At 43.4% G+C, this 13,453-nt stretch overlaps 1 protein-coding gene across 3 annotated transcripts in view; it reads left to right on the forward strand.

Annotated features, from left to right (window-relative positions):
- Positions 1-13,453, forward strand: part of Fgf13 (fibroblast growth factor 13) — a 534,707-nt gene that overhangs the window by 16,292 nt on the left and 504,962 nt on the right. Inside the window, exons 1-2 of one of the 3 annotated variants that reach the window (XM_057759647.1) lie at positions 2,999-3,097; positions 4,184-4,390. In XM_057759647.1, coding sequence (XP_057615630.1) covers positions 4,342-4,390 — 49 coding nt within the window. In that variant the 5' untranslated portion in view covers positions 2,999-3,097; positions 4,184-4,341. Of the gene's footprint in view, positions 1-2,998; positions 3,098-3,470; positions 3,545-4,183; positions 4,391-13,453 lie in introns of those variants that run through there. The other 2 variants (XM_057759649.1, XM_057759648.1) reach the window with 2 other exon arrangements.

The following is a 13,453-nucleotide window of genomic DNA, read 5'->3' on the forward strand; positions in this document are numbered from 1 at the left end:
AGGTCACACATGTATCTACAATATCCTCCTTCTCAGTGGCTCTTCACCGTTTAACGATATCACCCTAAAGACCAAGCATTTAGTTATAATTGACACTTGGGGGATACTCAGACTACACCTAAAGCACTGAAGTGGTGAAAATAATGACAATAAAACTACTTAACTACTTAATTTTGACCACAATTCTTTGGGCCAGGAATTTGAACAGGATCCCATTGGCTATTTCTCCATTGAAAGGGTACTCTCACAAGAATGCAGCCAGATGTCAGAGGAGGCTGATGTCATCTTATAATTTGGACTGGTTATCTAAGATGCAGTTCTTGCTTGATTTGACAGCGATGTGGGCTGTTGTCAGGGAGATTAACATAAACCATTAGCCAGAGAACCTAGTGGTAAAACCATCAGGATGCTTTTGTCAGGGTGGGAACGCTTCCTACACAATGGTGGGCTTTCCCCAGAATGCATGTGAAATAGGCCACCAGGTGGGCCAGGCAGCTCTGTCTGATAATTTCCAATTTAGTCTAAAAGTAACAAAGCATCACTTCAGCATATGCTGTAGGTTCAGTGCATTAGAAACCCTATGAGGGTTCTCAGCACTTAGGATGGAGTCATAACAGGATTGTTAATTTGGGGCCAGCCTGTGACTCACAATGATACCTTGTCTCAAAACAAAATAAGACAGATTAAATCTCTTGGTGGTGGTGGGGACCACTTTCTGCTCATCCTAGCACACATACCAGAGCCTCTTTCAGCAGGTCATTTTGCATACCAAGTATCTTGGGAGTTGGACACTGGAGGCTGGAATATGCCTTCTTTAGAACCAGTGCAAACAACATTTTCATATTAAACATGTCAGAGGGCTTAAAAGAAGGGACAGACCCAATCCCTACAAAAGAGGCTGGGTATAACCTCCCTGGCAGAGTCTTCAGGAAGTTTATTTAGATAACATTGCTTGTCTGTGCACTCGAAGAGTCATAATTCCTAGTATCTGGCACTAAAGTTCTTATGATGATCATTGATTTGTTTCAACATGGGTACACATAACTAGTGTTTTTGTATGGGTTGTCTATTATCTTTGTGTTCTGATTCTTTCCTTTGCAGGATGACTTACAGTGAGGGAACACATTTTTACTTACTTGTGCCCATGGACAGGCACCTTTCATTCATTCTCCCAAGCAGACACTGCTCTTCATCAGCTCAGGCATATCAGCTAAGCTAGGTTTCACCCCGTGTTTACTGTTTCATTGTCCCTTAAGGAATAGAGTGATATCTGGCTTCCAACTGGGTGTTATTCTTGCTGATTATAATGCTGGGGGCAGAGCTTATCTGCAAAGACAGAGAACCCTCTAAAATCATCATGTGGAGTTTACCAGGGGGATATAGACGAAGCAAATGGTATAGATACACAGGAAGTGTGTGTATGTGTGTGCATGCGTGCTTGTGTTATATATATATATATATATATATATATATACACACACACGTGTGTGTGTGTATGTGTGTGTGTGTGTAGGTATGTATATTTAGGGATGTTGAGAAAAACTTAGAAGTTTGTGATTTAAAGATATGTCCAGTTAAAGTGCTTCTCCCCTTTTAAGGGAAGTGCTGTAAGATGGCGTGATAAAGAACAATCTCAGTGTTAGAGATAAACAATCTGGATTCCTACCCAGGTTCTACCAATAACCATTTGTGTGACCTTTTTGAAAATTACTTAGTGTGAGCTAGTTGGACTTGGTGGTTTATGTCAGTAACCTTAGCATCAGGGAGTTCAAGGCCAACCTGAGCTCCATAGTGAGACTTGATTTTTTAAAACACTGTACTTAATCACTCCAAGGCCTTGTTTCCTCATTTGTAAAATGGAAATAATAATACCAATACTTACTAGGGATGTTGGGATGGTAAGATATTGATTTAATGATTTAGCACTACTACTTGGCACAGGTTAGGCACTAAATGCATGATAACAATTATTTGGCTTAGGTCATATAGGAACTTGTTTTTTTCCCCCTCTAAAAACACATAAAGTTCCAGCCCTTTTAAATTTCTGTCTTTTGTAGAGAAATTCCTTGTTTATCAGAATACTGATAATAATTAATGGTCTAACCTTGGGTTGGATAATTACGTTGTGTCATCAAGCTCCAGATTATTAGATATTATTTGCAAGAAAACCAGGCCTACAGTTCCTTCCAGACTGAACATGGAGGCTGCAAATTGAGTTTAGAGGATTACTGACCTTTAGACCCTGGCTGGCATCAGGGGCAGCCCACACTCCCGGTCTTGAAAGCCACAGCAGGCTCTTATAATTGAGTTATTGCCTGGGATTCAGTAGGACTAATCCATCTATATGATTTCTTCGCCTGGTTTAATATCATTAAACCAAACCAAATTAAGGAGAGGGTGGGAGTGGAGTGGAATGAGGTGAATGGCTTTTCTGCTTAGAACTCACTAGCTCATCTCCACGGCCAGGATGAAGTCTATGGCTGGATGAACGGGCTGACGGCTCTGTGGACTAAGTCATGCTATTAACAGTCACCCCACTCCCTAACAGCACACATTTGTCCCCACTAACAGAAAGGAGAATAGGGGGAAAGGTTTCCTAATGGTCAGGGACTGGTTGTTGACTTCCATATTTCTGCTTTCCTATTCACCGACTCCTTTCCCTTATGGCCCATGTACAACGATTTCTGCTTTCTGAGCAGTTTTTCTTGCACTTCTAACTCTCAGGGATCTTCCATGGGTTGTCACAAGCATAGTCGGGAGACAAGCTGAACCTAGTTATACTTCTGCAGCTCTAGAGGCTCGTCTCACCTCACTCCACATGAGGTTGGATAACCTGAGCAGTGGGGACTGTGCGGCCAGTTTGCCAACCAGGGCAGACAGCCCTAGGAGGAGGGGCTAGCGCGTGGGGTGTGGGAGTGGGAAGCAATCACCACATCAGTTTCACTCTCTGCCCTATGGGCACCCAGATCCCAGCGCCCTTCTCTCCCTTCTAGGAGAATCGGTCTGTCTCAACTTGGACAGCTGGCCAGAGGTGAAGAACCACAGACTCCAAGACTTGAGATTTCAGCGCAGTTGCCAACAGCGGAGTCCACAAAGTGTAGGTGGTGACCAGCGCAACCAGGAAGGCAGGCACTAGAAGTCTAGGGTGTAACAAGAGTGGAGGCTGGGGACTCCTGGCTCGAGAGAACCCCCTGTGGTAGCACAGGAGGGCCCTGCCTGTCCAAACGGAAAGGGGACACACCGCTGACAAGCTCGCTAGCTCGCTAGCCGGACTCCTTTGGGCTGCCAGGCTTTTGCTAGGCGGCAGCTGACGTCGGCGCGCCCCTGCCGAGCTCTGCTTTTACTACAGCCGGCAGGCGGCTTTGTGGGGCCCCGCCCTCGCCGCCCCCTTCCTCCCCCCGCGTGCCCACACCTTGTCGTTTATATAGAACGCACCCCAGTGCTGATTAGTGGCTCTCTGGGATCGGAGAGTTCTTTGCTGGGAGAGCGGCAGCGAGGGAGCAGGCGAGCTCCAAGGGGGTGTGGGTGTAGAGAGAGAGAACAGGTAAGGGTCGTCGGTTCCCGCTTATCTGCCAGCTAGCAACTGGAGCCCCTCTTTTAGCCAAAAGACAGGAACCTGAAAATGGATTAAATAGAGAGAGGCGATTCTCCCTTTCCGAATCCCCGCGGGTGAGAAGCTGAGCGGCTCTGCGGTGTAACAGGCTCACACGTTGCTCATCACATGTTCAAACATTTCCCTTTCGGGGAGACTCGTTATTTTTAAGTGAATATTTTCGTCTTTGTTTTGATTTTTTTAAAACCTTCCTCGGGGGTTTTATTTTGATTTAGTTGGTGGCCCGCAGCAGATTGGGAGAGGCGGGGAAAAGCAGCCCGTCAGAGCTTGGGCAGCCCACCCAGGCAACTCCCTGCGTGGCCGGTGCCCGCGGAGCGAGCGACCCGCACGGAGCCCGCGCAGGCCAGCGGCGAAGCCGGGGAGTCCCGGGCGCGCCTCCCGGGTGCCCCAAGCTTGCAGAGCGCAGCTGTCCGCGGACTGGTAGGAGTGGTGGGGCGCTGAAGCAGCGGCCGCACCGCTTTGTCTCTGCACTTCTAGAGCGCGGCGAGCGGCTCCTCCCGCGGCCGGCCGCTCGGGCTCGGGCGGCGGCTCCTCCTTCACCCCTCTCTTTTCCTCCCCACTCTCTCGCAGGCGGCAGCAGCGACAGCAGTGGGGAAGAGCGGATTCCGCCCGGAGCCACACTGAGAGCTCGCGGTCGCGACTTGCCGCCCTAAGCGCTCTCCCAAGTCCAGCCCGCTCGGCGAGGACTTCCTTCTTCTGGACGAACCTTGTCAAGCAAGCTGGGATCTATGAGTGGAAAGGTGACCAAGCCCAAAGAGGAGAAAGATGCTTCTAAGGGTAAGCCCACCGGCCAGTCCTCCTTTCCTTTGCTCGGTTGCCCTCGCCCCCTTGTGTGCGCGCCGCCCGGTGGCTCCTAGTCTCCCTGCCAGACCCTAAGCTGCCCATGACCTCTGCGACCCAGGACAAAAATCCAGGAGGTCAGGGCCTCTGAGAGAGTGTGGGTTTGCAACACTTTCCCTCCTTCCTAGCGGAATTGTAGCCCCTCGAGTGCCTCAAATCTCTTCCACTGCCCCTCTGAACGCATGGTGGCGGCGCTGCGGGTAGACGAAGCTGCTGCAGCCTGGAGCGCCAGGAACCGTACTGCCTGCTACATACTGAATGCTTGTCTGTATGTGTGCATGTGTGCGCTTGTGTATATGTGTGTGTGTGTGTGTGTTTGTGGGTCTCTGTGTGTGTCTGTGCGTGCGTGTATGTCTGAGTGTGTGTATCTAAGTGTGTGTATGTGTAAGTGTGTGTGTGTGTTTGTGTAGACGCTCCAGAGAGTGTGTGTGCATATGTGTGCTGCGCGGGTGCAACATGGTGACATACTCAGGAATTTGTCCCACTCTCAGGATCCAAGCTCAGACCCATGTTCAACCCCCCTCTCCCTTCCCCCAATGCAAACAAAGAGCCTGGCCCATATGCAGAACCCCTCCCCCATGCTTCTTTTCACCTCACACCCCTTACTCCCCAACTTCCTACCCATCCCATTCAAAGGAGAAAGCAGAAAAGGAATGTGCACCTTTTGACATGCCGCGTGCAAAAGTGAGCAATCTGGATACCCTGGCGCCGCCCGCGTTGCGCCTCAGTAGCGCAGCCTTGCCAAGCCCCGGGAGAACAAAGGCTCTTGTCCCCTTGCCACTAGTGCCTGGTGGTAGTGGGCCTCTGCAGGAGGGCACAGTCCCTTTTCTCAGCTGCCAAGGATACAACTACTTGGCCCAAGGCGCCTCTGGTCCCATGTCCCCTAGAGTGTACTTTTCGGCCTGGGGCCTCCCGCCGGCAGGATGGGGACATGCAGCAGAGTAGGCTAAGGCTGGGACGAACTCAAGAAAAAGAAGGGGTGTCCTCAGCTACACCAGCTCCTAGTAGTGGTCTCTTTGCTGAGGACCCAGCAAACTGGAGGAAGCAGCCTTGAGGACTAAGGCACAGAGACAGGCACAGGGAGGAGGTGTTGGCGAGCCCCAAGCTCAGATGCAAGTGTCTGGAGAGTCACAGTAGACGCTGGGGTGGGCTAGGTCCTAAGGACCACATGCACCCTCAAAGGCAAAGACTCACTGCTGTTGAGGTGGATTTTCAGCACCTGGGAGTGGGGAGAACTCCAGCTCTTGTTGATGGGGTGGCGGGAGGGGGGAGTTCAATTCTTCCCTGAACCCTAGGGTTCTCTGCCTCTCACTCTTTCCCCATCCCCCTTTCTCCTCGCTTCAGGTCTACTCTTCTCTCAGAGCTTACTTTCTCAAGAGTTTCTAGGTAGTGCCAGCCCACCCCCTGGGAAAGTTGTCAAAGTCTTCTTCATTTCAGGGCTTTTATCCTTATTTCTAAGTGGAGCTGCTTCTCTTCCCATTAGGCAAAGCAGTTGACTAAAGGCTCCGAAGTTTGGGGTCGGTTAAGTCTGTTGTCAGAAAGGTCAGAGGTGTCAACTTAAGGTTTGGGGACCCACTCAAACATGGTGGTCGTTTGGGACACACATACTAACTGTAACACTAAGTTCTGAGACTAGAAGTGCAGTTTCCACGTTTCCGGGGCTCTCTTAATCGTGAAAGGTTGCAAAGATACCTTCATGATAAGGAAAAGCGACTGATGGGTCCTGGACATTTATTTTTGACATGCTGGAGATTATATATGAGGGTCTTAAGGTGAGGATAGCACTTTATGGTTGAGCAACAGCCCAATACCTTCCCCTCAGGTGTCATTTTCCACTTAGAGCTGAGAGAGGGAAAGGCAACCTCAAGGCTTTTGCAGTCTGATTGCTCCAGGTACCTCACTCCGGTCTGAAACTTTTTTGTTGGAACTTTGTTTCCTTATTTCTAGCAGGATTTGTTTCCCGCTACATTTGAAGGATTCTGAGCCAAATTCATTCACAGAAAACGGCTTGCTGTTTTGGGTATACAATTTGCAGTTGTTCAGAATGGATAAGCACATCTCGAAAGAGGAGCACAGGTCTCTGTAACTCAGTAATGAAATCTTCTTGCCAGGCGTATGTCATGACATTTCCTTATGTTGCTTCATCACATTTGAAAACACAGGCCTCTCTGTAGGGATCCTATAATTAGCCATTAGAATTGTGGTTGGAATTAGAAAAATTAATTTAATAGGGAAAATTGATAGAAGGGAATTTACTTTCCTGCGGAAGTGGGGCTTTTCTTCTGGTTAAAATCAAGATTGCCATTTCAGCCATGCTGTTAGTTGTTGACTTCAGAGAGTGTTTTACATAGTGGATGTCAAGTATTCGTTAGTTCCCTCCCCCTCCTTTCAAGTATTTTATATGACAAAGATAAGTTTGGAGATGAATAGTATCAGATCTACTCATTGTTTTAACCAATAACATTTATTTACATAGTGAAGAGATTTGGTTATTTTCAAATGTCCTATATGTAAGTCACATTTGTCCTTTTCAAATCTCAGGTGTTCATTAGCATAATCTTTGAAACATAGTAAGATATGGGATCAAACATTTAATAGATATTTTAAAAATACATGTAATTTTGAATGATGCTGCGACAAATGATTGAATCAAGTCAAATAATTCAGTAGCAACTTGAATGAACTTGGTAATATGTTTTGCAGTCTACTGCTCATTTAAATTCATCCTCCCACCCTATCATTTGGGGCTCATGCCCACAGTTATCATCACTACATTGAAGGTTATTATAGAGCACTGCATTTCCAGACTTTCTCAATCACACACAGTGAGTGATCAGTAGCTTATTTTGTACGACTGAATGAAATGGGGTTTGGGCTGGGTGTAGTGATTATCACTTGTAAGCTCACTACTCCAGAGACCGAGGCAGGTTTAACGCCAGTCCGTCTTACAAATTGAAACTATGTCTAAAAAGCAAAAACTTAAAAATTAAAAACAAAAAGCACTCCCCCTCATGAAAGACAAAGCCCCACCCCAAACAAAGAAAAAGAAACGTAGTATTTAGAGCATATAAATTATCAAATGCCTTTTTTTTTTTTTTTTGTAATGTACTTCAACTCTTTGGGGCCAAGGCTTGTGAATTTTGGTAATACTTTAAAAAATTGTAACCAGATAGGCTAGACTTTTCTTTCTGGGAGAGGGCAGGGTAGGGTACTTGATTCTATTTGAAATTTATTAAAAGGACCTCCTGAATAGCTAGTAACCTTTTGTACTAATGTATGCTTTTCATATACTTTAAAGTTTATCTAAGTGTATATCGTTTAGGTCATGTAGTTCTTGAACAAGATGATGTATTTCCTTCACAGGGAAATAAAATGCATAGCATTTATTTATCCAAACAGATATTTGCATGGTTTTTGCTCACCCCTTTCTGTCATATCACATCAGCTCTATCAATACTCTGGTGTTAGAAAAGTACTCAGAGCTGTGTCCAATTTACTGCAGCTGTTCTGTGACACTGAATAACTTGTAGCAGACAATTGATACCAAATGACTTCAAGGATCAAGTAAAAGTACTAGGTGATACTTTATTCCAAATGGCTCATTTGAGTCATTGCAACACATTTGGACTTAGATGTGTTGATTTAACCACACTTTTCTTTGTGCTTAGCCCTACGGCCACAGGCCAGTTTTAATCCCAGCACTCGGGAGGCAGAGGCAGGCGGATCTCTGTGAGTTCGGGCCAGCCTGGTCTACAAGAGCTAGTTCCAGGACAGGAACCAAAAAGCTATGGAGAAACCCTGTCTTGAAAAATCCAAATAAATAAATAAATAAAAAGAAAGTCACACAGACTGTGGTTCTCTGGTGAGAGCATTTGCATCACCTGAGTTCATGGTGGCCACTGAATGACAGAGAGCAATTCCATGCTATCCACTTACATAGCTGTTGTTATACTAGATTGTGAGACGTATGGGCCCATCTCATTTTCCTTTCCTTGCTGGACAGTTCTAGTAGTCTTTCTACCCTACCCAAAGAAGCACAGGACTTTGTGGTTAGTCAGTCAGCATAACATGGCTTGAATTCTGAATTCCATTACCAAAGGTCATCTTGGCCACTGACACCTACTGTCAGCCTTACTCTTGGGCCAAGCAAAGCAGGTGTTTAGAGCAGGTGCTCACTGGCAAGAAGTCTTGACTTAGATGACCTCTTATTTAAAAAAAAACAGTGATCATAATCTATTGCTCATGTAGAGATTAGTTTAATTGTTTTTTCCCATCATTCTATCATAGACCCAAGGTTTGTAGACAGTTACCATGAGCCCCATAGTCTCTTCTGTGGTGAATGTGGTGATTGCAGCTTCAGGAAGATGGTATGCCAGGATTGGTCTCTAATCAAAAGTGTTTGACTGCTTTGGGGGTACAGGGTAGAGATGAGTGGACACAGTTGCCAGATTTTCTTCTTTCTTATTTCTGGATATGTACAGCTTCTTTATTGACATACACAGAAGCTAGAAGGGGAAGCAAGTTAAAGCAGAGGATAAAGATGCTGTAACTTCTCCCTGTCTTACTACCGTTTTCATGAAGTCCCTTTAGAATAGCAGCCAAGTCATTAAGAGGGGCCAGGCTGCATCCTATGGCTAGTGATAAGGGTGAATCTGGAGTGGAAATAGATGTTGGGTTAAGTCCTAAGTGAAGCAGTGTGGGCTGTGACAAGAAAGAAGTCGCTGAGCACCGTGCTTATGGCAGGGATATAGATTTGTAGTAGTTGTGAAGACAAGTTAGGGGGCGAGGACATTGGAATCCGAGTTTGAATGGTAAGTCAGAATGCTCGTTTTTGAAGCCGTGAGTAGGAAGCTGAAGCTGTTAACATTTCAGGTTTCTCTGCAGCTGTGCTGTTTTATGTCCAAATCAACTCCTCATTCTGGGAATTACAATCAACATAGAACAACCAGAATGTGTTGCAGCTCCTCAAATATAGCCAATAAAAAGTCTTTTTAGTGTCTACTCCATTATGGCTTATATTTTTGAAGTTGAGAAATTTGAAAGGAATGGACAATAATTGCCCAGATTAAACAATTCAAAGCAGAAGAAACACATGGATTAAAGACTGATGGGTAAAGCAGAACCTACGTGTCTGCTACTGTGCCCAGTTAAATACTGCCTTTGAGGTGTGATGATAAGGCACATAATACAATCTTAACAATTAGTACAGAACACAGATATCTGGGTAACTCGTTTTGTATAGTCACTGTTGCACATTGTTCTATTCAGAAGACACAGTTGTCACTACGGCTTATCAGTGCAGGCTGAGGAGTAGATTTCAGTAGGTTACATTGTTCTGTGGAGCGTGGTTCATGTTTAACTTGAAAAATAGGTTATTTATTTATGGTATACAAGGCGAGGAAATTTGGTTATATCTTATATTTGTCATTTTTCCCTTCTCTTTTGTACTTTATGAGATAAGTTTGGAAACTAATCTTGAATATTCTGTGAAATCCAGGCTGGCCTAGAGTTGATGATGCTTCTGCCTCTACCTTCTAAGCTTTGTGATTAAATGTGTATGCTACCATATCTGACTGGGTGTCATATCTCGATGAAACAATTTTAGGGGTGCATTCAAGTTTATCTGTAGGCAAATTCACATTTTTTAAAATTATAGTAGTCCTTTATAGTACTATTCCAGTGCTTACCTTTAATTTCTTTTGAGTGGATGGCCATTTATTTTTCCCAGAGAAATGTTTTCTACATTATTTACCTTGAAAATGGGGGGGTTATTTTTTTTAAAGAGGTATATTCCTGATCTTGAGGTATGGTCAAAAATAAGGAACTATTTTGTTAAGAAAGCTTAGTTTCAATAAACATTAAGCATAAATTATAATTACTGAATGTTGAGATTACTGTAAGGGGAGGTCTCATGCCTTCCCTTGACTCTGTCTCTGTTACATTCATTTAAGCTTTCAACTTCAAATGGAAATGGTATTAGTGTCCCTGACTAATGACCTTCGGCAAAGGCTAAGGCTAGAGGGTAATGTTTTCCTTGTTGGTTCTCTTAAATATGGCAGTACCCTTGACTTTTTGCTGAAGTATAGTTTTATTGACATTGTAGAGAGTACAATAGGTCTAGTCTGAGTTGGGGTACTTGCTTGGCCTGTCTGTCGAGACATCAGATTTGGTTTAAAGGGATTTCTAGTTATGTATCCTGTCAGCAGAGCCTGAGAGGAAAGAAAGAAAGAAAAAAGGAAGAAAGCAAGAGAGAGAGAGAGAAGAAGGAAGAAAGGAAGTAATGAAGGAAGGAAAAAACTGATGAAAGTTAGAGCTGATCAGAAGCCAAATTATGAAATAGTCAATGAAAACATAGTATGAACCCAACATCCTTTTTGGTTCTTCAGGTTTACTGTAATAACATACACATCTCTGAAGGATGCATGTTGATGAATTTTGGGAAATATTCACATCCATATAATCAGCACTAGTGTGATATCTGGAATGTTGTCAACCTACCCTATTCTTTCATGACTCTTTCAAGTCAAAGAATAACTGCTGTGTTGAATTCTATTACTATCAGTACACATTTGTCAGATACCAAAGTATGTTGTAGTCCTTGGTATATGACAAGCCACCACCTCACCTTTCAGCATACTTCCTCCTTGTTGATACCACTCCTTGTCTTGTTCGCTTGTTTCTTGTTTCTTTGAGGACCTCACTCTGCCTCACCCTAGGGCACTTAATAGTTTTATACTTGGTAAGACAATAAAAAGTAGTTACTGAATTACCTAGACAAAGCAGAGGAATCCTTCAGGCAGCATGTTCTAGTTCAACTACTGAAAAACAATAAACATCACTATCATTATTATTGTAGCACCTACATTATTGAATACTTGCTACTTATTAGGCATATTTCATTTTTATTTATCTCATTAAGTCTTTTTATACATTGTGGCACTGATTACCTATCTATCTATCTATTTATCTATCTATCTATCTATCTATCTATCTATCTATCTATCTATCTATCATCTAACTACCTATCTGTTGATTGATTGAACTATACATTTAAAATTATTTTTATTTATATGTATGCTATATATGTGTGTGTTGAGTGTGTATATATGCACGTGAGTACATTTGCCCACATGACCAGAATAAGATGTCAGATGCCTTGAAACTAGAATTATAGGCAATTGTGAGCTGCCCAATGTAAATACTTGGAATGAAACACTAGTCTTCTGGAACAGTAGCAAGCACTCAGCCTCCAAGCTAGTGGTTCTCAACATGTGGGTCGGGACCCCTTGGAGGTCAAATGACCATTTCATAGGGTTTGAATATCAGATATTTACATTACAGTTTATAACAGTAGCAAAATTATAGTTATGAAATAGCAACAAAAATATTTTATGGTTGGTAGTCAGCACAACATGAGGAGCTGTACTAAAGGGTTACAGCATTAGGAAGGTTGAGAAACATTTCTCTAAGTCATCTCTCCAGTCCATTTTTAGCTTTTATGGTAGCCAAATAAATAGTGATTGGTATGCACTGTATGACTGTTGAATGATGTGCTGTATAAGTCCACCAAAGGTCGTTAGTTCTTCCATGTATAGTGCTACATACTTGTAATCCTAGCACTTGGGACATAAAGTCAGAGTGTAAGGCCCTCAAGTCACACCTTTCCATCTGGGATGTAATGCTCACACAGAGGGTCGGGAATTTAATGCCAATTGAGGTTATACAGTGAAGTCATGTTTCAAGTAAACCAAATGGTAAAACAAAAGCACGATTATACGATGTTCTGTTATTTTATATTATGTTATGCTGTGTCAAATTCTTGCTTTGCTGTCTTGTCAGAAAGCAGTACACTGGAGAACGACTCTGTCATTGCCTCTTGGTGGTTTAATCTGATACACACCTGAACATATTTATATTGTAACTCAGGACCACCAGAGTCAAAGCTTTAACCTAAATGAAATGCTTATCAGTGGTCGGTTAGTTTTTAATACCTCTATACGTAGGAGATACAATTTTCATTGAGCATCCTAAAACCAGATGCCAGGGTTTTGACATGAAATGCTTCACAAAATCTTTATGATAATTTATGCAAGATAGAATATACATAGTTTCTTCACTTTTGAAAGATGAAAAAAGTGAGGTGGAAGCTATCTTGTGTGATGTCACTCATCAAGATGTCAGAATGATTGTCCAAAGACTGGGAACGGTTACTAAAGGGGTTCTTACTCTATACCTTTCATGTTCTATAATGCTTACCCATCATAATGACTATGGTGTTGTCAGTCTAGTCTGATGTCATTGTCAGCCTGTACTGACTCTGTGGTTCTACTGACAAGGTCTGAGCCACAACGCAGGTCTTTCAGGAAAACCATTCTGACTTTTGTGATGTCCACACACATTAATTTAAATGTACTTGGAACTGGTTAATTACTATGAAATAAGTTCAACTTCCACTTTATAAAAGGTTTTATGTGTATGCTTTTAAAATAAAAAAGATAACGGAATGAGGATTTGAGCCAGGTTTGTCTGAGGACGGATTTACTTGCTAAGCACTATGTTATATGCTGTATCCCTAGACAGCACGTCTACATCCTTTCAAATCCTGATCTCCACAAATGTAAGTTTAGGCATATCCATCAACATAGATGTAATTAGGGGGAATGTGTTCAGACATGCATGGTTGTTATACTATTGTGGTGTCTACAATGGAACACATCTGATCTTTATTGTTGCTGCTGCTGCTATGTAGTGTACTGTGGTGGGCCTTGGACTGCAGTAGTTGAAGAAACCAGTTGCTACCATAAAAGCTGTGCGAAGAAACCAGTTGCTACCATAAGAAACCAGTTGCTATCATAAAAGCTGTGCGAAGAAACCAGTTGCTACCATAAAAGCTGTGCTTTCTTTTCCTACCGGCCTTGGATATTCTAACTTCTCACTTTGAAAGTATGTTTCACATCACTTACCCATTTCCCTGAGCCCTTGTGGTAGAGAATTGGCCTT

The sequence above is a fragment of the Chionomys nivalis genome, chromosome X, assembly GCF_950005125.1.
Source record: "Chionomys nivalis chromosome X, mChiNiv1.1, whole genome shotgun sequence".
Taxonomy (NCBI): domain Eukaryota; kingdom Metazoa; phylum Chordata; class Mammalia; order Rodentia; family Cricetidae; genus Chionomys; species Chionomys nivalis.